This window comes from Lissotriton helveticus, chromosome 5_1, assembly GCF_964261635.1.
Source record: "Lissotriton helveticus chromosome 5_1, aLisHel1.1, whole genome shotgun sequence".
Lineage (NCBI taxonomy): Eukaryota > Metazoa > Chordata > Amphibia > Caudata > Salamandridae > Lissotriton > Lissotriton helveticus.
This window is the reverse complement of record NC_136065.1, coordinates 54378278-54403167: the sequence shown is the minus strand read 5'-3', so window position 1 is coordinate 54403167 and position 24890 is coordinate 54378278. Positions and strand designations below refer to the sequence as shown.

The 24890-nt window shown below is 55.2% G+C and overlaps 1 protein-coding gene across 1 annotated transcript in view; it reads left to right on the top strand.

Annotated features, from left to right (window-relative positions):
• Window positions 1-13473: 13473 nt before the first annotated feature.
• Window positions 13474-24890, top strand: part of LOC144752945 (pregnancy-specific glycoprotein 22-like) — a 230167-nt gene continuing 218750 nt past the window's right edge. The window contains exon 1 of the mRNA XM_078640756.1: window positions 13474-13653. Within this exon, the coding sequence (XP_078496882.1) occupies window positions 13620-13653 (34 nt within the window). The 5' untranslated portion in view covers window positions 13474-13619. The remainder of the gene's footprint in view (window positions 13654-24890) is intronic.

The window sequence follows — 24890 nt, the reverse complement described above, 5'->3', positions numbered from 1 at the left end:
CTGCTTCACAGTGCAACCTGGTTTTATCTGGGCACACTGTTGATCCCATCTGTAAACGTGCTACCACAGAAGTAGTTGTACTTGTTGAACTAGGGGCCTTATTGTGAGGGCAAGGCTTGTCTACAGTTAAGTGACCCAACAGTTGTTACACCAGGCCTTTAAAAGATCATAGTTCTTCCCCCTATAGGGCTGTGGAATATAGAAAGTAGGTTGGGACCCACTCCCTGTGCAGGTTTTTGGGGCCCTTTGGAATACCCAGACTTTTTATCTTGGGGATTCTCACCACCTTTCCCCTGGGAGGTTTTTTAACCACTTTCTTCGGGTCACCCCCAGTGGTTGTTCTGGTCACCCTAGTCTTGATTCAGTGGTCTGCCTTCTTTCCCAATTCTTGGGGAGAAATTAGACCTAGGTCTACCAAATGCTGATATGACTTGTCATTTGTGCAATTACTTAGTATATGTTCCTTCATAAACAAATTGTAAAGTCCAGTAGAGTCATGCACACTGTGTCCAGTTAACCCACCTTCCAGTGTCTTTACTGAGCAGTCTACAAAATCAATCCAGGGCTGGGTCTGGGTTTTGTGAGCCCCCCTGAACCTAATTCTATACTCCTCAGTGGGGAGCCCAAATCCCTCAATCAGAGTTTTCTTCATGAGGTCATAGGACCCTGCACCTGGCCCAGAGAGGGTCAGAAGCCTGTCTCTGCAGTTACCAGAGAACAGTTCCCACAGGTGTGCCCCTGACAGGTTTTTTTCACCTTTCTCGTGCCACAAGCCCTCTCAAAGGCTGTGAACCATTTGGTGATGTCATCACCCTGCTCAAATTTAGGGACAATCCCTTTGGGGATTTTAGGATCATAAGATTCCTCTCTATCCTTATTATTTGTATTGCTGACATCATTGATGGATGATAAACCCATCTCATTCTTTCTTTTTCCAGAGCCAGGAGTCTGGACTCTAGATCCAGTCTTTTGGCCAGCCTGGCTAACGGGCTGTCCTCCTCATTGAGGCTGTCCTCAATGCCCTCACTGGAACCTGAACCACCTTTGTGGCCTCTAGGTCCCCAAGGGTTAACTCTTGGAGTCAAGGGTACAGGGACCCTATCCTTCCTAGGAAGTGATGGGGTTGGCCCCTATCTCCGCCCCCCGCATTTCCTCCCCCTTCTGGTTCGTCATCACCGTTCCCAGAAGGGTGGGCCTTAGCATACTCAGCCAACAGCTCCTGGGGCCTTTGTTTGGTTGGATGCTGGCCCATGGCTATGTTTTTAATTTTACATAAGGACCTTAATTCCTGAAAAGACAGGTGACGGTAAGGGGTGAGGTCGAGCTCCTCAACCATGTCTGTATGTTGTCATGGTTATCTTCACTAATAATTTTGGGACATTCTAACAAAAAGTTCTAACCCCTCTACCCTTGACTATAGTGACTTTTATTTTTTTTAATTCTAAATGGACTTAAGCAAGGCCTTAACAAGACTTTTAGTGGTTTGCAAAAAAAATGCCAATTAAAAAAAATCGGAATTCTAAAGGCAATTTAAGAGTTCTGTCGTGTGATCAGGTGGTAACCAAGCAGTCCAACAAATGCAAGTTGTGTATCCCACCGCTGATCCACCAATGTCAGAAACTGGCTCTATATATGCTGCACCAAAGTGAGGTACAGTGTGTATAGAGTCCAAGGGTCTCCAGAGGTTTGGCAGAGGTTAAAGTGGTAGCTTGGTCGAGCAGTAAGGCAGTATCAGAGGACAGTGTTAAGCATTTGATGTACACACACACAGCAAATGAATTCACACACTCAAGAACTGAACGCTAAGCCAATTGTTTTTGTATAAAAAATATACTGTTGTTTATTTCTAGACCTAAGCAAGCCTGGCACACGTAAGCATAAAAATACTTTGCAGTAGTAAATTACTTGTGTGAACACAGTTCAAAATTGCAGTATAACTTGTACTGATTTTTGTTACTGTTTAAGTGAGCAGTTTGCAACACTTAGCAGGTATAGTACATTCAAATGAATGGGCTTTTTAAGTAAAATGCAGTTAATTACTTTTCAGACTGGCGGCTGCTGCGCGGTAGAGAGAGCGACCCATGACCTGGTAGGTCGCTCCCTCTCCGCTGCAGCACCACCAGTGACTCTGCCTTCCTGCTGCCGCCTCCTGCCTGCTGACTCGTACTTGCTGCCCCTGTGCCCGGTAGTCATTCTACGCCGCCGCTGACGCTCTCCCCTCTGCTGTGTGCCTGCGCCCCTGCCCTCTTATTTTTGTACCCTGTGTGTGCCTGTGCCCCTTCCCTTCTTTTTTGTACCCTGTGTGCCTGTGCCCCTCCCCTTTATTTTTGGGCCTGCTACGTGCCCTTTTCCCGCTGAGTTTTCCCGCCGCTGCCCCCCCTGTGGCCCCGCCCCCGTGCCCATTCGCTGCCCGCATTCCCGCCTCCCTCCTCCTAGCTGGTCCTCCCTCGCCACCTCCCCTTAAATGGAGGCCGCTGGCCGGCCGCGCGCAGCGGGCGCACCGCTGGCACGCCTAAGGCAAGCCCGTCTGCACCCATCCGCGCATGGACCGCGCACAGGGCCAGAATCCCTGGCCCTCACACCACCCTCAACACACGCCACCGCTACGATGCCAGCACCCTCATCGCACTCAACCACGGGCGCACCCCCAACTGCTACAAGGCCACCCCCAAGCGCCCCCACGGCCCCTTCACCTGCCGGAACTGCAACTTCTCCTCCAACAACAATGCCGAGACCACCGCAGCAACGGATCCCAACCAACTACGATGCATCCTGCTCAACACCCGCTCCGCACGCAAGCACGCCGTCGAGCTCTGGGGCCTGCTCACCACCACTTCACCAGACGTCGCATTCTTGACCGAGACCTGGATGAACAATGCCTCCACCCCAGACATCGCAGTGGCCATCCCCGACGGATACAAGATTTCATGCAGAGACCACACCAATGGAGCCGGGGGAGGCATCGCCATAATCCACAAGAACACCATCAAGGTCTCCACAAATACCGACAACACCCTCGCCACCGCCGAACACATGCACTTCAGGATCTACACTGACCCCAACACCACCCTCAGAGGCACCCTCATCTACAGACCACCAGGCTCAGGTCCCCAATTCTGCAACTCCATCGCCAACTTCATCAGCACGTACGCCCTGACCTCCACCAACTACATCCTGCTCGGCGACCTGAACTACCACATAGAAAACAACAAAGACAGCAATTCCTCCACCCTGATCGACAACCTCACCACCCTCGGACTGAGACAGATCATCACTACCCCGACCCACATCGCCGGTCACTCGCTCGACGCCATCTTCACCGCCAGCCCCCACGTTGCCTTCAGCCACACTTCCGAGCTCACCTGGACCGACCACCACAGCGTCCACTTCACCTTCCAGAAACCCGTCTCCCACCACCGCACTCTACAGATCCCCCGCCGACGCTGGGGAAAAGTCACCAAGGAACAACTAGAAACACACCTCCGCACTCCACCCAACGACCAGCCCCACCGACCCCGAGGAGGGGGCCCACACCCTTAGACTCTGGATGGAGGAATGCACCAACACCGTAGCACCCATGAAACAACCCATCGACAGAGACACCAGCCAGAGAGCCAGCTGGTTCACCCCAGAGCTCCTAGCCTCCAAGCGCATCTGCCGGAAACTGGAGAACATCTGGCTCAACGACAGAACACCCGCCAACCGCACAGCCCACAAAGACGCCATCTGCAACCATCACCACCTCATCAGGACCACCAAAAAAGCCTCATTCAAAGACCGCCTTGACAACAACGCCCACAACAGCAAAGAGCTATTCAACATTGTGAAAGAGCTCTCCACTCCCAGCTCCTGCACCAACGACATTCCGCCATCATGAGCCCTGTGCGACACCCTCGCTGCCTTCTTCCACCGCAAGATCACCGACATCCACAACAGCTTCACCCCCCGGACGCACCCCACGGACCCCGTCACGACGAACACCCCGAGCCCCACCGACCACGACCCCCTGACCACTTGGACCAACGTGAGCACCGAAGACATAACTAGGACCATGAGCACCATCCACTCAGGCTCCCTGTCTGACCCGCTCCCTCACCACATCGCCAACAAAGCCGTCTGCATCATCGCACCCTACATGCGTAACATCATCAACCTCTCCTTCGAGACCGCTACCTTCCCGAAGAGCTGGAAACACGCCGAGATCAACACCCTCCTGAAGAAACCCAAGGCTGACCCGAGCGACCTCAAGAACTTCCGGCCCATCTCCCTGCTTCCGCTCCCTGCGAAAGTCATGGAAAAGATCGTCAACACCCAGCTCACCCACTACCTAGAAGACAACAGCATCCTGGACCCCTCCCAGTCAGGCTTCCGCAGCAACTACAGCACCGAGACCGCCCTCATCGCCGCCACAGATGACATCAGAATCCTACTCGACAACGGCGAGACAGCGGCCCTCATCCTCCTGGACCTCTCTGCCGCCTTCGACACCGTCTGCCACCACACACTGCCACACGCCTCTATGATGCAGGGATCCAAGACAAGGCCCTGGACTGGACCACCTCCTTCCTCACTGACAGAACCCAGAGAGTCCGCCTCCCCCCGTTCCACTCCGGAACCACCATTACCATCTGCGGTGTCCCCCAGGGATCCTCCCTCAGCCCGACTCTGTTCAACATCTACATGGCCCCCCTCGCTCGCATCGCCAGACTACATGACCTCAACATAATCTCCTACGCTGAGGACACCCAACTGATCCTCTCCCTCACCAATGACCCCCTCACCGCCAAATCCAACCTACACCAGGGCATGAAGGCCGTCGCCGAGTGGATGAAGGCAAGCCGACTCAAACTGAACACGGACAAGACGGAGGTCCTCTTCCTTGGGCCCAATCCCTCAGCTTGGGACGACTCCTGGTTGCCAGCATCACTTGGAACCCCCCAGCACCAACCAACCACGCACGCAACCTAGGGGTCATCCTTGACCAACCAAGTCAACGCAGTCTCCTCCTCCTGCTTCCACACCCTCCGCATGCTTCGCAAGATCTACAGATAGATCCCGACGGATACACGGAAAACCGTCACCCACGCCCTCGTCAGCAGCTGACTCGACTATGGAAACGCCCTCTACGCCGGAGCCCCGGCCAAACTCATCAACAAGCTCCAAAGAATCCAGAACGCCTCCGCATGCCTGATCCTCAATGTTCCATGCCGGGACCACATCACCCCGCACCTGAGAGAACTGCACTGGCTCCTCGTCGACAAAAGAATCACATTCAAACTCATGATCCACGCACACAAGGCACTCCACAACACCGGCCCAGCCTACCTCAACGACAGACTCTCCTTCTACGTACCCAACAGGAAACTCTGCTCCGCCGACCTGTCCCTGGCCGCCGTCCCGCGCATCCACAGAACCACCTTCGGGGGCAGATCCTTCTCCCACCGCACCGCCAAGTCCTGGAACACCCTCCCCCTCCTCCTACGACAGACCGCAGACCTCCCGGCATTCAGAAGACTGCTCAAGACCTGGCTCTTCGACCACTAGCTGCAGCTCCCCCTTCCCCACATGCACCTTGAGACCCGAGCGGGTAAGCAGTGCGCTTTACAAATTCCCTGATTGATTGATTGATTAACTACTTTTACTAACTCAGTGCTGGGTGCTAGATTCAGTACAGGGTGAGGATTGTCTACAAGGGATTTTATTTGTACACTAGTTCAGTTTATTTATTAGCGTCAGTCATAGAGTTTGTTGTCAGAAATCTAACTCAAATGTATCCATAGGATAACAGTAATAATTATTGATATTAATTACAAAGGAAAAAGAAGAAGCACACGGGAAATCCCTTGTAGACAATCCTCACCCTGTACTGTATACTGCCCAAGCCTACAAGGGTTTATTGGGTTACCCAAACTCTTTAACGGGTCCTAGATTCAGCACTGGGACATTTCCTGAAAACAGTTGAGTAAATGCGTTTTAGTTAGAGGTACAATTTTTAAAGAATATTATTGTATTTCATAATTGACACAGAAACTTTTTCACATAGAATCACCAATGTTATCCCACGGGAGGAAATTCAATTTGCAGGTAAGTTACTTTAACAATACTTTTCTTACTCAGTGCTGGATACCTGGATTCAGCACTGGGACATCTCCTGAAAACAGTTGAGAAAATGTGTTTTGGTTAATCGGGTGACTTTTAAGGAATATTCTCAGTTTTCAAAAGTCGAAACTTTTTGGGAGAAAAAGTATCAATGTTATTCTATGAGGAAAAATAGGTTATCGGGTCACAGGTAGGTAATCAGTCTTTGAAGTTAGGGTTATGGGGTTATACTCGGGTGTCTCCCAGGGTCAGTGATGCACTGTTGTTGCACCCTCAGCAGCACTCGGGTGGCCGGGTGCAGAGTGTTGAGACTTAATGTTATCCTATGGAGGATAGGGGGACTCCGGTTGATGGCTGCTGGCAAGCAAGCCACGGGGTTGTGGGAGCAAAGCTCCTAGGGTTAAGCTCAGGGCAAGTTGGGGACCAAGGTAGCACAAAAGGGGCACCCTCAGGGGCACTAGGGTGGCCGGGTGCAGGGTGCTGTTTTGAGGTCGGGTGCCCTGTTAATTTCAATGGAGATTCTCCAAAACAAAGAAACACCGGAGGCTCCGGGACGAGGATCTTCCAGGAGTGACCACCACTTCGGGGGGTATGTAGGGATGTACAGGGTTGATTAGGCACCGCTGGGTTGGGCACACAAGGCCGTCGGGCATCGGGTGCAGGGGTGCCTTGGGACGTTGGATTTTCTTACCCGCTCTGGTCGCGTTAGGGAGGGTCCTCTGGATTGAGGCTGCAGGCATTGTCTGGAGGCTTGAGGCAGGTCAGGGGTTTGCCGGATCTCGGGTCAGGATCTCCGGGGGACCTCCTCGTGGTGTTTTTCCACTAGAGCTCAGGCCGGATTCGGCGGGTGCAGAGTGGGCTGGATTCGCGGTTCCTGGCTGGCACCAGAAGCTGCAGTACAAACACGTCCGGTGTTCACGGGAGATACAGCTTGGAAAGTGAAGGCAGGCAGGTCCTCCGGGGTTTTTGAGGTTGCTGGCCGCTGGACACACCAGGGTTTTGCAGGAGCAGGTTTGAGGGAAGACAGGCCTGTCAGGCTGAGGCCAAGTCAGTGGGCGTCGTCCTCTTGTTAGCTCTGCACGGCTTCTCGTCCTTCTTATTCTCTTCTTTTTCTTGTGGATGGAGGGATGGATGAGTGTAATGATGGATGGAAGGATACATCATGGATACGTTTGAAAATGGTTGAATATGTTTGGATCTGGATTAGCTGCACCTTATGCTTGCCACTTTACCTCTTACCAGTAGCGGCTCATGGAGGGAGTGGTGCAGGGCAGTGGGGCGGGGGGAGGGGCAGGGTGGGGTATAGTAAACTGTGACATAGACCGCACAGAGATAAGTAACTAAATAAATAAAACGAATTACATTGCACGCGCTGAAACGTCATTGGCGTTTCAGCGCACGCAATGTCATTCATTTTATTTAGTTACTTATCTCTGAGCGGCCTATGCCGTAGTTTACTACCCCCCCCACACTGCCCCTCCCCCCACTTCACCCCACCTCACCACCCCGCACCACTCCCTCCAGGAGCTGCTACTGCATCTCACAATGTCTATCTGAGCAGATGTTCCCGACCATTTCTCTCATCAAACACGCCTGCTCAGGACCATGAATTGTAAACAAAATATCAGACTGGACAACCCAGTGCTGTAAGCATATATACAGATTATATTCATGGGAAATACCACAAAAAGACCTGCACAGTTGATCAAAGCTGCGTCCACACTGAAAAACCATGAAGTACACAATTGTTTCAATCCATACTAATATAATAAAGAGAGAGCCCAAGCCTTTGAGGCGGGTAATCTCAGGAACCACAGTACCAATCACAACACCCAATACAGCGTTGGAAAGGGCAGCTGCAGCAGAAGGACAAAGGCAATGCAGACGCCCACCATATACATTTAAAAGGTAAAAGAACCGTGCCAGCAAAGTAGTCCCTTGTGGGCGTGTCAGCATTGTGCTGTGGGCGTGTGCTGGGGGCGTGACAAACGCTGGGGCCGTGTGGTATGTTCCGCCCTTCATGCCACGGGCATGCCATGCCATATCGTGTGCTGTGGGCGTGTGCTGGGGGCGTGGGCGTGTGCGGGGCGCGGGATTATGGGAAAAAAGCGAGAGTTGTGCCCAATATTTCATTGTTTTTTCTTCCCAGGTTCTGTACATTCCAGCTCCGGGTGTCCACCCTGCTCCATTTAAATACCCCTGCGCCCCATAATCATAACCCACCCTTACTCCTTAAAATACCCCAACACCCTTAAACACTAACCCATCTTAACCCTATAAATATACCCCAAAACCCAAACCTATCCCTAAACCCTAAAAATACCCCTGTACCCCAAAACCCAAACCTACGCCTGAACCCTATAAATACCCCTGTACCTCAAAACCCAAACCTACCCCTGAACCCTAAAAATACCCCTGTACCCCAAAACCCAAACCTAGCCCTGAACCCTAAAAATACCCCTGTACCCCAAAACCCAAACCTACCCCTGAACCCTAAAAATACCCCTGTACCCCAAAACCCAAACCTATCCCTAAACCCTGAAAATACCGCTGTACCCCAAAATCCAAACCTACCCCTGAACCCTATAAATACCCCTGTACCTCAAAACCCAAACCTACCCCTGAACCCTAAAAATACCCCTGTACCCCAAAGCCCAAACCTAGCCCTGAACCCTAAAAATACCCCTGTTCCCCAAAACCCAAACCTACCCCTGAACCCTAAAATACCCCTCTACCCCAAAACCCAAACATAGCCCTGGACCCTTAAAATACCCCTGTACCCCAAATCCCACACCTACCCCTGAACCCTAAAAATACCCCTGTACCCCAAAACCCAAACCTAGCCCTGAACCCTTAAAATACCCCTGTACCCCAAAACCCAAACCTACCCCTGAACCCTAAAAATACCCCTATACCCCAAAACCCAAACCTAGCTTTGAACCCTAAAAATACCCCTGTATCCCAAAACCCATACCTATCCCTAAACCCTAAATCGACCCCTGTACCCCGTAACCCACAACTATATCTGAACCCTTAAAATACCCAAACACCCCAAAACATATACCTCAGTACCCCAAAACATATACCCCTATACCCATACTTACCTTATCCAAACATTTAAAAAAAACATGCTTTTACCATTCATGCATTTACAACAAATTTCGTTGTAAATGTATGCGTGGTAAAAGCATATAAAATGTAATGCCATGCGTTATAATGGCATTGCGGAGTAATGGTACTTTCGTAATGAAAGTATGCGGAGTGATGGTATGCGGAAAGAAAGTTGCGGAATAATGGTTGGTTACCCTCCCCCGGTAAGTACATTGGTGGCACGGCGGCCCACATCTCCAGTAACATTCTCATATTTTTTCACCACCGATTTGAAAAATGCACAGGTCTCTCTCATTGATGGCCAGCACCGACATACACTTTTAGACACACCTCCCGCCACAAGTTCTAGAATTGCGAACTTTAGAGCTGGGGAGCTACGTTCGAATCTCGGCATCAGCTCAACATCCTGTGATTCCAGTCAAATCGCTTTGTCTCCCCACGCCTACCACAAAAGAATGTGTTCTTCTGTAATGTAAATTGTGCTCGAGTTCGCGCTATAGAATATTGCAAGGAAAAATAAAGTAGGGAAACTCGAGTTCACACACTACTGTACGCGCACTCTTAAGTGCATCAGCAGTGCACTGTGAATCGGAGCGTTTCACAGGCCTGTCACAAATAAGAAATGCTATCAAAACGAAATCCTACAAAACAATACACAACTGGCCGGCAGCAATTCACACCCGGACAACGTCGGGACAGGCTGCTAGTCTAATATAAACTTATTTTGACTAGTGCCTAAATGGATGTCTATTTACTTACTTACAAACTATTGCACAACCTCCTCTGATGGGTCTGTAAAACTTACCTTTTGTCCTGAATTTTTGTCCTGAATTTGCACCCATGCCAGTTGGTCACCCTAACGAGTGTGCCCAGGCCAGGGCAGCTCTGGAGACAGACGGGAGTGTTTGGCATCCTTGGATACAGCGCCTGGGCGTGTGTTTGCCGCCTCCCGGCACTGCCTGGCCTCGGTACCTGCTGGACACCAGGGCCGGGCGTTGGCGGACTCGGCGAAGGCTCCTGTGGGGGCCGTGCAGGGTCTGTGTGCGCTGCTGCGGCTGCTGCTGTTGGGAGCGACCCCTGGTGAGAGACCGCCCGAGGCTTTTATTTACTCACGCCCACGGGGCACTATTGAGCTGACAGGGGAAGTTGTAATGGTGGAAAGGGGGCACGAGGAAGGCCGGTGCCAGATCCATTATACATGCATAAATCTAAATAAATAAGTAAAGAGAAGCCCTTGGTTGTGGCCGCAATGAATCTGAGCCATGGTGACGTGTCAGGGCCGGAACAGCGTCAACTGACAAGATAGCTGAGTGGGGAAGGTGAACCTCACTACTCGTCCGTGTACTCGTGAAAAGCATACAAGGGATGGCCCTTGAGATGGTTTCTGTGTTTAATGAAGTAAGTCATTACTGTGGGGAGGGTTAAATGTGGGCTGTTCTCTTCCGCCCGCCTCCTTCTCTAACTCCCTGTTCTCTTCTCCCGTGCTGATCTGCTGTTCTCTTCCACGCCGCCTCCTTCTCTAACTCCCTGTTCTCTTCTCTTCTCCCTGTGCTGATCAGCTGTTCTATTCCAACCGCCTCCTTTTCTAACTCCCCGTTCTGTTCTGCTGCTCTCTTTCACGCCCCTCCTTCTGTAACTCCCTGTTCTCTTCTCCTGTGCTGATCTGCTGCTCTCTTCCACCCGCCTCCTCCTTCACCTCCCTGTTCTCTTCTCCTGTGCTGATCTGCTGCTCTCTTCCACCCGCCTCCTCCTTCACCTCCCTGTTCTCTTCTCCTGTGATGATCTGGTGTTCTCTTCCACCGCCTCCTTCTCTAACTCCCTGTTCTCTTCTCTTCTCCTGTGCTGATCTGCTGCTCTCTTTCACGCCCCTCCTTCTGTAACTCCCTGTTCTCTTTTCCTGAGCTGATCTGCTGCTGTCTTCCAACCGCCTCCTTCGTTAACTCCCTGTTCTCTTCTCTTCTCTTATCCTGTGCTCATCTGCTGTTCTCTTCCACCGCCTCCTTCTCTAACTCCCTGTTCTCTTCTCTTCTCCCGTGCTCATCTGCTGCTCTCTTCCACACCACCTCCTTCTTTAACTCCCTGTTCTCTTCTGCTGTTCTGATATGTTGCTCTCTTTCACTCTGCCTCCTTCTCTAACTCCCTGTTCTCTTCTCTTCTCCCTGTGCTGATCAGCTGCTCTCTTCCACCGCCTCCTTCTCTAACTCCCTGTTCTCTTCTCTTCTCTCTGTGCTGATCAGCTGCTCTCTTCCACCGCCTCCTTCTCTAACTCCCTGTTCTCTTCTCTTCTCTCTGTGCCGATCTGCTGTTCTCTTCCACCGCCTCCTTCTTTAACTCCCTGTTCTCTTCTCTTCTCCCGTGCTCTACTGCTGTTCTCTTCCACCCGCCTCCTTTTTAACTCCCTGTTCTCTTCTCTTCTCCTGTGCTGATCGGCTGTTCTCTTCTGCCGCCTCCTTCTTTAACTTCCTGTTCTCTTCTCTTGTGCCGATCTGCTGTTCTCTTCCACCTCACCTCCTTCTTTAACTTCCTGTTCTCTTCTCTTCTCCCGTGATGATCTGCTGTTCGCTTCCACCCGCCCCCTTCTTTAACTCCCTGTTCTCTTCTCTTCTCTTCTCTTCTCTTCCTCCTGAAATCACCCGACATCGGTGGGCATCCACTCATCGCCTTCCTGGTCACTGGCTAGTGACCCAGACTCTGTACCCTCTGCTTTCAGGTTCTTCAGATCTCCGATCCACCCTTGGATCCATCCGAACACTTTCCACTTGGTCGCCTGCAGCACTTTTTTGCAGTTCGCCATAGGAAATGATGACGAAACCCGACACTAAAAGACACCTATGCAGCCGGCTTCCCTGGGTGAGGTAATACGAGTAGCCGGTGCTCCCGTGGGTCTTGACTCTCAAATGGTCTAGTTCTAAAGGTGTGTGCTCCAAGTCCACTCCTAAGAGTCCCTAATCTTTAAAAATTCTAATTGCAACTTTATCCATGGAAGTCAATGGTGATTCGCGGCTCTGTTTAGACACTGCATGCGTCCCCCGAGGGTCTCCTGTGTCACTACCTTGGGTGGTTCCTGGTGGCCCCAGTGGTTCTAAAGGCTCTAGGCCTTGTCTCTATGTCTATCGTGGTTCTTATACCACTTACTTAGTATATGATTTGTGACACCCCTTGGGCTAATCATATATTGTGCTAACTTGCTGTGTGCTACATAAGTTTACTGTCAGTACTTTTGCCTATAGCCTCATAAAGAGACTAGAGGGATGTGTTTTGATTAAAGACATATATTTTATATATATCCCTGGTGTGGTTCTCCTTTTATTTGGTTATTCGCGAGATTATAGACTGGTAAAACAAGCTGCTTTACATTCCTTCAAGACTAAGCCTGAAGGCTGCTCTCCACAGCTACCACTAGGATAGCTTTCAATAAAGGTTGTCTTTAACCTATCATCAATAAGGGTCATTTGGACTGGTGCAAGGTGCCCACTAGAATAGTGGACATCATATGCCAGGCCAACTTCTCACACCAGGGCCACTGGAAGTATCCTGCAACGGGAGGGTCAACTTATGTAGCAGGTTTGAGTAAAGTCTGCGGCAAGTAAAGGCAAATTATGTGGCATTGTGCAGTACATTTTGTGATAGTATTACTTCATTATGTCATTTTTTAACTTTTTAATGGGCAATTAGGTGCACCCCATTGGTACCAGTTTAACATCCAAATATAGCAATAAGCTACAGAAAGGTGACCATTCAACCTTTGCAAAGTGCCTTCCACTATGCGGCAACACATGTCAATGTTTTAGCACAAGAGAAGAGAAATCTGAAAATTATGTGGCAGATGATCTACAATTGTCTGAAAATCAAAGCACAATCGCATAATTCCAGTGCCCAGAGTTATTGTCAACATTCTAACAGTGGGAAGTCTCCCTAAAAGGGTAAAAGTGTCAACAGTGTGAGTCTTTATCAGAAATATTGGGATGTAATGTTCACGGTTCTTGGGAGCGATGCCTTCCATCCCAGGCCAGGAGTTCCCGCACCGGGTGTGACCTCCTGCTATCACCTGGGCCAGCCGTCCCCGGTCAGACGGAATTTCCCCTTGGGGGCCACAGAAGAGATACTTGCTCTCACCAGCTGATGGAAACTCTAAGAGGCTGTCCTCCCTGTGTTCACCTGAGAGTGACGTGGCCAGCCGCCTACATCTAGTGTGAACCGGTCACCCCTTCCTGGGTGGAGCAGACAGCCTAAGATCACATGGCGGGGCTTGGCCCTGACCACATCTCTTCCTCTCTGCTTCTCATCGAGGTGCTGAACTGTCTCCGGCCTCTGGCTTTTGCATCTTCATTCTCTTCTCCTTCGCTCAGGGGAGTCGCTGCTCTCTGTCTCTTGCTCGTCTCTTCTTCTCTAAACAACCATTGAGGAAAATGTTGACAATTTTGCTTCTCTGCACCCTGGCTGGTAAGTCAAGAATCTTCTTACGACTTGTGTTTCTAGGCGCTTAGGAAGGTCTCATGTGTTGCATGCTAAGCCTCGTGTGTCTATGCATGTCTGTGTGTATCTTTGTGTGTGTGTCTGTGTATCTGTGTGTGTGTCTGGGGATGGGTTAGAGAGCCTTTGTCTGCTTCCCACCGCCGCATGTTCTTAGATGTTACACTCTTCCTAGATTAGGACAGGGGTGTAGCGGAGCAGGCCAGGCCTGAGGGGCAGTGGTAGAGCTGGAATAACAGGTTGCAGTGCATTGATGGCCCAGTGTGTGATGCCCGGTGACCAGTCTGTGAGGCAGCAAAGGACTAAGGAGCATTGCTGGTGCTCAGTCTTTGCTCCAGGACTCTGGACCTGGGGTGCATTACTAGAGCTCAGGCCTGGCTCCAGGACTCTGGACCTGGGGTGCATTGATAGAGCTCAGGCCTGGCCCCAGGACTCTGGACCTGGGGTGCATTGATAGAGCTCAGGCCTGGCTCCAGGACTCTGGACCTGGGGTGCATTGATATAGCTCAGGCTCGGCTCCAGGACTCTGGACCTGGGGTGCATTGATAGAGCTCAGGCCCGGCTCCAGGATTCTGGACCTGGGGTGCATTGATAGAGCTCAGGCCCGGCTGCAGGACTCCGGACCTGGGGTGCATTGATAGAGCTCAGGCCTGGCTGAGAGACTCTGGACCTGGGGTGCATTGATAGAGCTCAGGCCTGGCTCCAGGACTCTGGACCTGGGGTGCATTGATAGAGCCCAGGCCTGGCTGTGGGACTCTGGACCTGGGGTGCATTGATAGAGCTCAGGCCTGGCTCCAGGACTCTGGACCTGGGGTGCATTGATAGAGCTCAGGCCTGGCTCCAGGACTCTGGACCTGGGGTACATTGATAGAGCTCAGGCCTGGCCCCAGGACTCTGGACCTGGGGTGCATTGATAGAGCTCAGGCCTGGCTCCAGGACTCTGGACCTGGGGTGCATTGATAGAGCTCAGGCCTGGCTGAGGGACTCTGGACCTGGGGTGCATTGATAGAGCTCAGGCCTGGCTCCAGGACACTGGACCTGGGGTGCATTGATAGAGCTCAGGCCTGGCTCCAGGACTCTGGACCTGGGGTACATTGATAGAGCTCAGGCCTGGCCCCAGGACTCTGGACCTGGGGTGCATTGATAGAGCTCAGGCCTGGCTCCAGGACTCTGGACCTGGGGTGCATTGATAGAGCTCAGGCCTGGCTCCAGGACTCTGGACCTGGGGTGCATTGATAGAGCCCAGGCCTGGCTCTGGACCTGGGGTGCATTGATAGAGCTCAGGCCTGGCTCCAGGACTCTGGACCTGGGGTGCATTGATAGAGCTCAGGCCTGGCTCCAGGACTCAGCACCTGGGGTGCATTGATAGAGCTCAGGCCTGGCTCCAGGACTCAGCACCTGGGGTGCATTGATAGAGCTCAGGCCTGGCTGCAGGACTCTGGACCTGGGGTGCATTGATAGAGCTCAGGCCTGGCTCCGGGACTCTGGACCTGGGGTGCATTGATAGAGCTCAGGCCTGGCTCCATGACTCTGGACCTGGAGTGCATTGATAGAGCTCAGGCCTAGCTGCAAGCCTTTGGCACTGGGGTGCATTGATAGAGCTCAGGCCTGGCTCCATGACTCTGGACCTGGAGTGCATTGATAGAGCTCAGGCCTAGCTGCAAGCCTTTGGCACTGGGGTGCATTGATAGAGCTCAGGCCTGGCTGCAGGACTCTGGACCTGGGGTGCATTACTAGAGCTCAGGCCTGGCTCCAGGACTCTGGACCTGAGGTGCATTGCTAGAGTTCAGGCCTGGCTCCAGGACTCTGGACCTGGGGTGCATTGATAGAGCTCAGGCCTGGCTCTAGGACTCTGGACCTGGGGTGCATTGATAGAGCTCAAGCCTTGCTGCAAGCCTTTGGCACTGGGGTGCATTGCTAGAGCTCAGGCCCGGCTCCAGGACTCTGGACCTGGGGTGCATTGATAGAGCTCAGGCCTGGCTGCAGGACTCTGGACTTGGGGTGCATTGATAGAGCTCAGGCCTGGCTGAGGGACTCTGGACCTGGGGTGCATTGATAGAGCTCAGGCCTGGCTCCAGGACTCTGGACCTGGGGTGCATTGATAGAGTCCAGGCCTGGCTGTGGGACTCTGGACCTGGGGTGCATTGCTAGAGCTCAGGCCTGTCTCCAGGCCTCTGGACCTGGGGTGCATTGATAGAGCTCAGGTCTGGCTCTAGGACTCTGGACCTGGGGTGCATTGCTAGAGCTCAGGCCTGGCTCCAGGACTCTGGACCTGGGGTGCATTGAGAGAGCTCAGGCCTGGCTCCAGGACTCTGGACCTGGGGTGCATTGCTAGAGCTCAGGCCTGGCTCCAGGACTCTGGACCTGGGGTGCATTGATAGAGCTCAGGCCTTGCTGCATGACTCTGGACCTGGGGTGCATTGATAGAGCTCAGGCCTGGCTCCGGGACTCTGGACCTGAGGTGCATTGATAGAGCTCAGGCCTGGCTCCAGGACTCTGGACCTGGGGTGCATTGATAGAGCCCAAGCCTGGCTGCAGGGCTCAGGACCTTGGGTGCATTGATAGAGCTCAGGCCTGGCTGCAGGACTCTGGACCTGGGGTGCATTGATAGAGCTCAGGCCTGGCTCCAGGACTATGGACCTGGGGTGCATTGATAGAGCTCAGGCCGGGCTCAGGACTCTGGACACAGGGGGCATTGAGAGATCTCAGGCCTGGCTCCAGGACTATGGACCTGGGGTGCATTGATAGAGCTCAGGCCGGACTCAGGACTCTGGACCCAGGGGGCATTGAGAGAGCTCAGGCCTGGCTCCAGGACTCTGGACCTGGGGTGCATTGAGAGAGCTCAGGCCTGGCTCTAGGACTCTGGACCTGGGGTGCATTGATAGAGCTCAGGCCTTGCTCCAGGACTCTGGACCTGGGGTGTATTGCTAGAGCTCAGGCCTGGCTCCAGGACTCTGGACCTGGGGTGTATTGCTAGAGATCAGGCCTGGCTCCAGGACTCTGGACCTGGGTGCATTGATAGAGCTCAGGCCTGGCTCCAGGACTCTGGACCTGGGGTGAATTGAGAGAGCTCAGGCCTGGCTCTAGGACTCTGGACCTGGGGTGCATTGAGAGAGCTCAGGCCTGGCTCTAGGACTCTGGACCTGGGGTGCATTGATAGAGCTCAGGCCTGGCTCCAGGACTCTGGACCTGGGGTGTATTGCTAGAGCTCAGGCCTGGCTCCAGGACTCTGGACTTGGGGTGCATTGCTAGAGTTCAGGCCTGGCTCCAGGACTCTGGACCTGGGGTGCATTGATAGAGCTCAGGCCTGGCTCCAGGACTATGGACCTGGGGTGCATTGATAGAGCTCAGGCCTGGCTCCAGGACTATGGACCTGGGGTGCATTGATAGAGCTCAGGCCTAGCTGCAAGCCTTTGGCACTGGGGTGCATTGCTAGAGTTCAGGCCTGGCTCCAGGACTCTTGACCTGGGGTGCATTGATAGAGCTCAGGCCTGGCTCAGGACTCTGAACCTGGGGCGCATTGATAGAGCTCAGGCCTGGCTCCAGGACTATGGACCTGGGGTGCATTGATAGAGCTCAGGCCTGGCTCTGGACCTGGGGTGCATTGATAGAGCTCAGGCTGGGCTCAGGACTCTGGACCCGGGGTGCATTGAGAGAGCTCAGGCCTGGCTCCAGGACTCTGGACCTGGGGTGCATTGAGAGAGCTCAGGCCTGGCTCTAGGACTCTGGACCTGGGGTGCATTGATAGAGCTCAGGCCTGGCTCCAGGACTCTGGACCTGGCGTGCATTGATAGAGCTCAGGCCGGGCTCAGGACTCTGGACCTAGGGTGCATTGCTAGAGCTCAGGCCTGGCTCCAGGACTCTGGACCTGGGGTGCATTGCAGGAGCTCAAGCCTGGCTCCAGTACTCTGGACCTGGGGTGCATTGATAGAGCTCAAGCCTGGCTCCAGGACTCTGGACTTGGGGTGCATTGATAGAGCTCAGGCCTGGCTCCAGGACTCTGGACCTGGGGTGCATTGATAGAGCTCAAGCCTGGCTCCAGGACTCTGGACCTGGGGTGCATTGATAGTGCTCAGGCCTGGCTCCAGTACTCTGGACCTGGGGTGCAATGATAGAGCACAGGCCCGGCTCCAGTACTCTGGACCTGGGGTGCATTGCTAGAGCTCAGGCCCGGCTCCAGGACTCTGGACCAGGGGTGCATTGATAGAGCTCAGACCTGGCTGCAGGACTCTGGACCTGGGGTGCATTGATAGAGCTCAGGCCTGACTGTGGGACTCTGGACCTGGGGTGCATTTCTAGAGCTCAGGCCTGGCTCCAGGACTCTGGACCTGGGGTGCATTGATAGAACCCAGGCCTGGCTCCAGGACTCTGGACCTGGGGTGCATTGATAGAGCTCAGGCCTGGCTCCTGGACTCTGGTCCTGGGGTGCATTGATAGAGCTCAGGCCTGGCTCCAGGACTCTGGACCTGGAGTGCATTGATAGAGCTCAGGCCTGGCTCCAGGACTCTGGACTTGGGGTGCATTGCTAGAGCTCAGGCCTGGCTCCAGGACTCTGGACCTGGGGTGCATTGATAGAGCTCAGACCTGGCTGCAGGACTCTGGACCTGGGGTGCATTGATAGAGCTCAGGCCTGACTGTGGGACTCTGGACCTGGGGTGCATTGATAGAGCTCAGGCCTGGCTCCAGGACTCTGGGCCTGGGGTGCATTGCTAGAGCTCAGGTCTGGCTCTAGGACTCTGGACCTGGGGTGCATTGATAGAGCTCAGGCCTGGCTTCAGGACTCTGGGCCTGGGGTGCATTGCTAGAGCTCAGGCCTGGCTTCAGGACTCTGGGCCTGGGGTGCATTGCTAGAGCTCAGGTCTGGCTCTAGGACTCTGGACCTGGGGTGCATTGATAGAGCTCAGGCCTGGCTCAGGACTCTGGACCTGGGGTGCATTGATAGAGCTCAGGTCTGGCTCTAGGACTCTGGACCTGGGGTGCATTGATAGAGCTCAGGCCGGCTCCGGGACTCTGGACCTGGGGTACATTGATAGAGCTCAAGCCTGGCTCCAGGATTCTGGACCTGGAGTGCATTGATAGAGCTCAGGCCTGGCTCCAGGACTCTGGACCTGGGGCGCATTGATAGAGCTCAGGCCGGCTCCGGGACTCTGGACCTGGGGTACATTGATAGAGCTCAAGCCTGGCTCCAGGACTCTGGACCTGGGGTACATTGATAGAGCTCAGGCCCGGCTCCAGGACTCTGGACCTGGGGTGCATTGATAGAGCTCAGACCTGGCTCCGGGACTCTGGACCTGGGGTGCATTAATAGAGCTCAGGCCTGGCTGTGGGACTCTGGACCTGGGGTGCATTACTAGAGCTCAGGCCTGGCTCGAGGACTCTGGACCTGGGGTGCATTGCTAGAGCTCAGGTCTGGCTCTAGGACTCTGGACCTGGGGTGCATTGATAGAGCTCGGGCCTGGCTCCAGGACTCTGGACCTGGGGTGGATTGATAGAGCTCAGGCCCGGCTGCAGGACTCTGGACCTCGGGTGCATTGATAGAGCTCAGGCCTGGCTCCAGGACTCTGGACCTGGGGTGCATTGATAGAGCTCAGGCCTTGCTCCAGGACTCTGGACCTGGGGTGCATTGATAGAGCTCAGGCCTGGCTCTAGGACTCTGGACCTGGGGTGCATTGATAGAGCTCAGGCCTGGCTCCAGGACTCTGGACCTGGGGTGCATTGATAGAGCTCAGGCCCGGCTGCAGGACTCTGGACCTGGGGTGCATTGATACAGCTCAGGCCTGGCTGCGGGACTCTGGACCTGGGGTGCATTGCTAGAGCTCCGGCCTGGCTCCAGGACTCTGGGCCTGGGGTGCATTGATAGAGCTCAGGCCTGGCTGTGGGGCTCTGAACCTGGGGTGCATTGATAGAGCTCAGGCCTGGCTCCAGGACTCTGGACCTGGGGTGCATTGATAAAGCTCAGGCCTGGCTCCAGGACTCTGGACCTGGGGTGCATTGATAGAGCTCAGGCCTGGCTCCAGGACTCTGGACCTGGGGTGTATTGATAGAGCTCAGGCATGGCTCAGGACTCTGGACCTGGGGTGCATTGATCGAGCTCAGGCCTGGCTCCAGGACTCTGGGCCTGGGGTGCATTGCTAGAGCTCAGGTCTGGCTCTAGGACTCCGGACCTGGGGTGCATTGATAGAGCTCAGGCCGGCTCCGGGACTCTGGACCTGGGGTGCATTGATAGAGCCCAGGCCTGGCTCCAGGACTCTGGACCTGGGGTGCATTGCTAGAGCTCAGGCCAGGCTCCAGTACTCTGGACCTGGGGTGCATTGCTAGAGCTCAGGCCCGGCTCCAGGACTCTGGACCTGGGGTGCATTGATAGAGCTCAGACCTGGCTGCAGGACTCTGGACCTGGGGTGCATTGATAGAGCTCAGGCCTGACTGTGGGACTCTGGACCTGGGGTGCATTGCTAGAGCTCAGGCCCGGCTCCAGGACTCTGGACCTGGGGTGCATTGCTAGAGCTCAGGCCTGGCTCCAGGACTCTGGACCTGGGTGCATTGATCGAGCTCAGGCCTGGCTCTAGGACTCTGGACCTGGGGTGCATTGATAGAGCTCAGGCCTGGCTCAGGACTCTGGACCTGGGGTGCATTGATAGAGCTCAGGCATGGCTCAGGACTCTGGACCTGGGGTGCATTGATAGAGCTCAGGCCTCGCTCAGGCCTCTGGACCTGGGGTGCATTGATAGAGCCCAGGCCTGGCTCCAGGACTCTGGACCTGGGGTGCATTGATAGAGCCCAGGCCTGGCTCCAGGACTCTGGACCTGGGATGCATTGATAGAGCCCAGGCCTGGCTCCAGGACTCTGGACCTGGGGTGCATTGATAGAGCCCAGGCCTGGCTCCAGGACTCTGGACCTGGGATGCATTGATAGAGCTCAGGCTCGGCTCCAGGACTCTGGACCTGGGGTGCATTGATAGAGCTCAGGCCCGGCTCCAGGACTCTGGACCTGGGGTGCATTGATAGAGCTCAGGCCCGGCTGCAGGACTCTGGACCTGGGGTGCATGGATAGAGCTCAGGCCTGGCTGAGGGACTCTGGACCTGGGGTGCATTGATAGAGCTCAGGCCTGGCTCCAGGAATCTGGACCTGGGGTGCATTGATAGAGCCCAGGCCTGGCTGTGGGACTCTGGACCTGGGGTGCATTGATAGAGCTCAGGTCTGGCTCTAGGACTCTGGACCTGGGGTGCATTGCTAGAGCTCAGGCCTGGCTCCAGGACTCTGGACCTGGGGTGCATTGATAGAGCCCAGGCCTGGCTGTGGGACTCTGGACCTGGGGTGCATTGATAGAGCTCAGGTCTGGCTCTAGGACTCTGGACCTGGGGTGCATTGCTAGAGCTCAGGTCTGGCTCTAGGACTCTGGACCTGGGGTGCATTGATAGAGCTCAGGCCTGGCTGAGGGACTCTGGACCTGGGGTGCATTGATAGAGCTCAGGCCTGGCTCCAGGAATCTGGACCTGGGGTGCATTGATAGAGCTCAGGCCTGGCTGAGGGACTCTGGACCTGGGGTGCATTGATAGAGCTCAGGCCTGGCTCCAGGAATCTGGACCTGGGGTGCATTGATAGAGCCCAGGCCTGGCTGTGGGACTCCTGACCTGGGGTGCATTGCTGGAGCTCAGGCCTGGCTCCAGGACTCTGGACCTGGGGTGCATTGATAGAGCTCGGGCCTGGCTCCAGGACTCTGGACCTGGGGTGCATTGATAGAGCTCAGGCCTGGCTCCAGGACTCTGGACCTGGGGTGCATTGATAGAGCCCAGGCCTGGCTGTGGGACTCTGGACCTGAGGTGCATTGAGAGAGCTCAGGCCTCGCTCCAGGACTTTGGACCTGGGGTACATTGATAGAGCTCAGGCCTGGCCCCAGGACTCTGGACCTGGGGTGCATTGATAGAGCTTAGGCCTGACTCCAGGACTCTGGACCTGGGGTGCATTGATAGAGCTCAGGCCTGACTCTGGACCTGGGGTGCATTGATAGAGCTCAGGCCTGGCTCCAGGACTCTGGACCTGGGGTGCATTGATAGAGCTCAGGCCCGTCTGCAGGACTCTGGACCTGGGGAGCATTGATAGAGCTCAGGCCTGACTCTGGACCTGGGGTGCATTGCTAGAGCTCAGGCCTGGCTCCAGGACTCTGGACCTGGGGTGCATTGATAGAACCCAGGCCTGGCTCCAGGACTCTGGACCTGGGGTGCATTGATAGAGCTCAGGCCTGGCTCCTGGACTCTGGTCCTGGGGTGCATTGATAGAGCTCAGGCCTGGCTCCAGGACTCTGGACCTGGAGTGCATTGATAGAGCTCAGGCCTGGCTCCAGGACTCTGGACTTGGGGTGCATTGCTAGAGCTCAGGGCTGGCTCCAGGACTCTGGACCTGGGGTGCATTGATAGAGCTCAGACCTGGCTGCAGGACTCTGGACCTGGGGTGCATTGATAGAGCTCAGGCCTGACTGTGGGACTCTGGACCTGGGGTGCATTGATAGAGCTCAGGCCTGGCTCCAGGACTCTGGGCCTGGGGTGCATTGCTAGAGCTCAGGTCTGACTCTAGGACTCTGGACCTGGGGTGCATTGATAGAGCTCAGGCCTGGCTTCAGGACTCTGGACCTGGGGTGCATTGCTAGAGCTCAGGCCTGGCTTCAGGACTCTGGGCCTGGGGTGCATTGCTAGAGCTCAGGTCTGGCTCTAGGACTCTGGACCTGGGGTGCATTGATAGAGCTCAGGCCTGGCTCAGGACTCTGGACCTGGGGTGCATTGATAGAGCTCAGGTCTGGCTCTAGGACTCTGGACCTGGGGTGCATTGATAGAGCTCAGGCCGGCTCCGGGACTCTGGACCTGGGGTACATTGATAGAGCTCAAGCCTGGCTCCAGGACTCTGGACCTGGAGTGCATTGATTGAGCTCAGGCCTGGCTCCAGGACTCTGGACCTGGGGCGCATTGATAGAGCTCAGGCCGGCTCCGGGACTCTGGACCTGGGGTACATTGATAGAGCTCAAGCCTGGCTCCAGGACTCTGGACCTGGGGTACATTGATAGAGCTCAGGCCCGGCTCCAGGACTCTGGACCTGGGGTGCATTGATAGAGCTCAGACCTGGCTCCGGGACTCTGGACCAGGGGTGCATTGATAGAGCTCAGGCCTGACTGTGGGACTCTGGACCTGGGGTGCATTGCTCGAGCTCAGGCCTGGCTCCAGGACTCTGGACCTGGGGTGCATTGCTAGAGCTCAGGTCTGGCTCTAGGACTCTGGACCTGGGGTGCATTGATAGAGCTCGGGCCTGGCTCCAGGACTCTGGACCTGGGGTGCATTGATAGAGCTCAGGCCCGGCTGCAGGACTCTGGACCTCGGGTGCATTGATAGAGCTCAGGCCTGGCTCCAGGACTCTGGACCTGGGGTGCATTGATAGAGCTCAGGCCTTGCTCCAGGACTCTGGACCTGGGGTGCATTGATAGAGCTCAGGCCTGGCTCTAGGACTCTGGACCTGGGGTGCATTGATAGAGCTCAGGCCTGGCTCCAGGACTCTGGACCTGGGGTGCATTGATAGAGCTCAGGCCCGGCTGCAGGACTCTGGACCTGGGGTGCATTGATACAGCTCAGGCCTGGCTGCGGGACTCTGGACCTGGGGTGCATTGCTAGAGCTCCGGCCTGGCTCCAGGACTCTGGGCCTGGGGTGCATTAATAGAGCTCAGGCCTGGCTGTGGGGCTCTGAACCTGGGGTGCATTGATAGAGCTCAGGCCTGGCTCCAGGACTCTGGACCTGGGGTGCATTGATAAAGCTCAGGCCTGGCTCCAGGACTCTGGACCTGGGGTGCATTGATAGAGCTCAGGCATGGCTCAGGACTCTGGACCTGGGGTGCATTGATCGAGCTCAGGCCTGGCTCCAGGACTCTGGGCCTGGGGTGCATTGCTAGAGCTCAGGTCTGGCTCTAGGACTCTGGACCTGGGGTGCATTGATAGAGCTCAGGCCGGCTCCGGGACTCTGGACCTGGGGTGCATTGATAGAGCCCAGGCCTGGCTCCAGGACTCTGGACCTGGGGTGCATTGCTAGAGCTCAGGCCAGGCTCCAGTACTCTGGACCTGGGGTGCATTGCTAGAGCTCAGGCCCGGCTCCAGGACTCTGGACCTGGGGTGCATTGATAGAGCTCAGACCTGGCTGCAGGACTCTGGACCTGGGGTGCATTGATAGAGCTCAGGCCTGACTGTGGGACTCTGGACCTGGGGTGCATTGCTAGAGCTCAGGCCCGGCTCCAGGACTCTGGACCTGGGGTGCATTGCTAGAGCTCAGGCCTGGCTCCAGGACTCTGGACCTGGGTGCATTGATGGAGCTCAGGCCTGGCTCTAGGACTCTGGACCTGGGGTGCATTGATAGAGCTCATGCCTGGCTCAGGACTCTGGACCTGGGGTGCATTGATAGAGCTCAGGAATGGCTCAGGACTCTGGACCTGGGGTGCATTGATAGAGCTCAGGCCCGGCTGCAGGACTCTGGACCTGGGGTGCATTGATAGAGCTCAGGCCTGGCTGAGGGACTCTGGACCTGGGGTGCATTGATAGAGCTCAGGCCTGGCTCCAGGACTCTGGACCTGGGGTGCATTGATAGAGCCCAGGCCTGGCTGTGGGACTCTGGACCTGGGGTGCATTGATAGAGCTCAGGTCTGGCTCTAGGACTCTGGACCTGGGGTGCATTGATAGAGCTCAGGCCTCGCTCAGGCCTCTGGACCTGGGGTGCATTGATAGAGCCCAGGCCTGGCTCCAGGACTCTGGACCTGGGGTGCATTGATAGAGCCCAGGCCTGGCTCCAGGACTCTGGACCTGGGATGCATTGATAGAGCCCAGGCCTGGCTCCAGGACTCTGGACCTGGGGTGCATTGATAGAGCCCAGGCCTGGCTCCAGGACTCTGGACCTGGGATGCATTGATAGAGCTCAGGCTCGGCTCCAGGACTCTGGACCTGGGGTGCATTGATAGAGCTCAGGCCCGGCTCCAGGACTCTGGACCTGGGGTGCATTGATAGAGCTCAGGCCCGGCTGCAGGACTCTGGACCTGGGGTGCATTGATAGAGCTCAGGCCTGGCTGAGGGACTCTGGACCTGGGGTGCATTGATAGAGCTCAGGCCTGGCTCCAGGACTCTGGACCTGGGGTGCATTGATAGAGCCCAGGCCTGGCTGTGGGACTCTGGACCTGGGGTGCATTG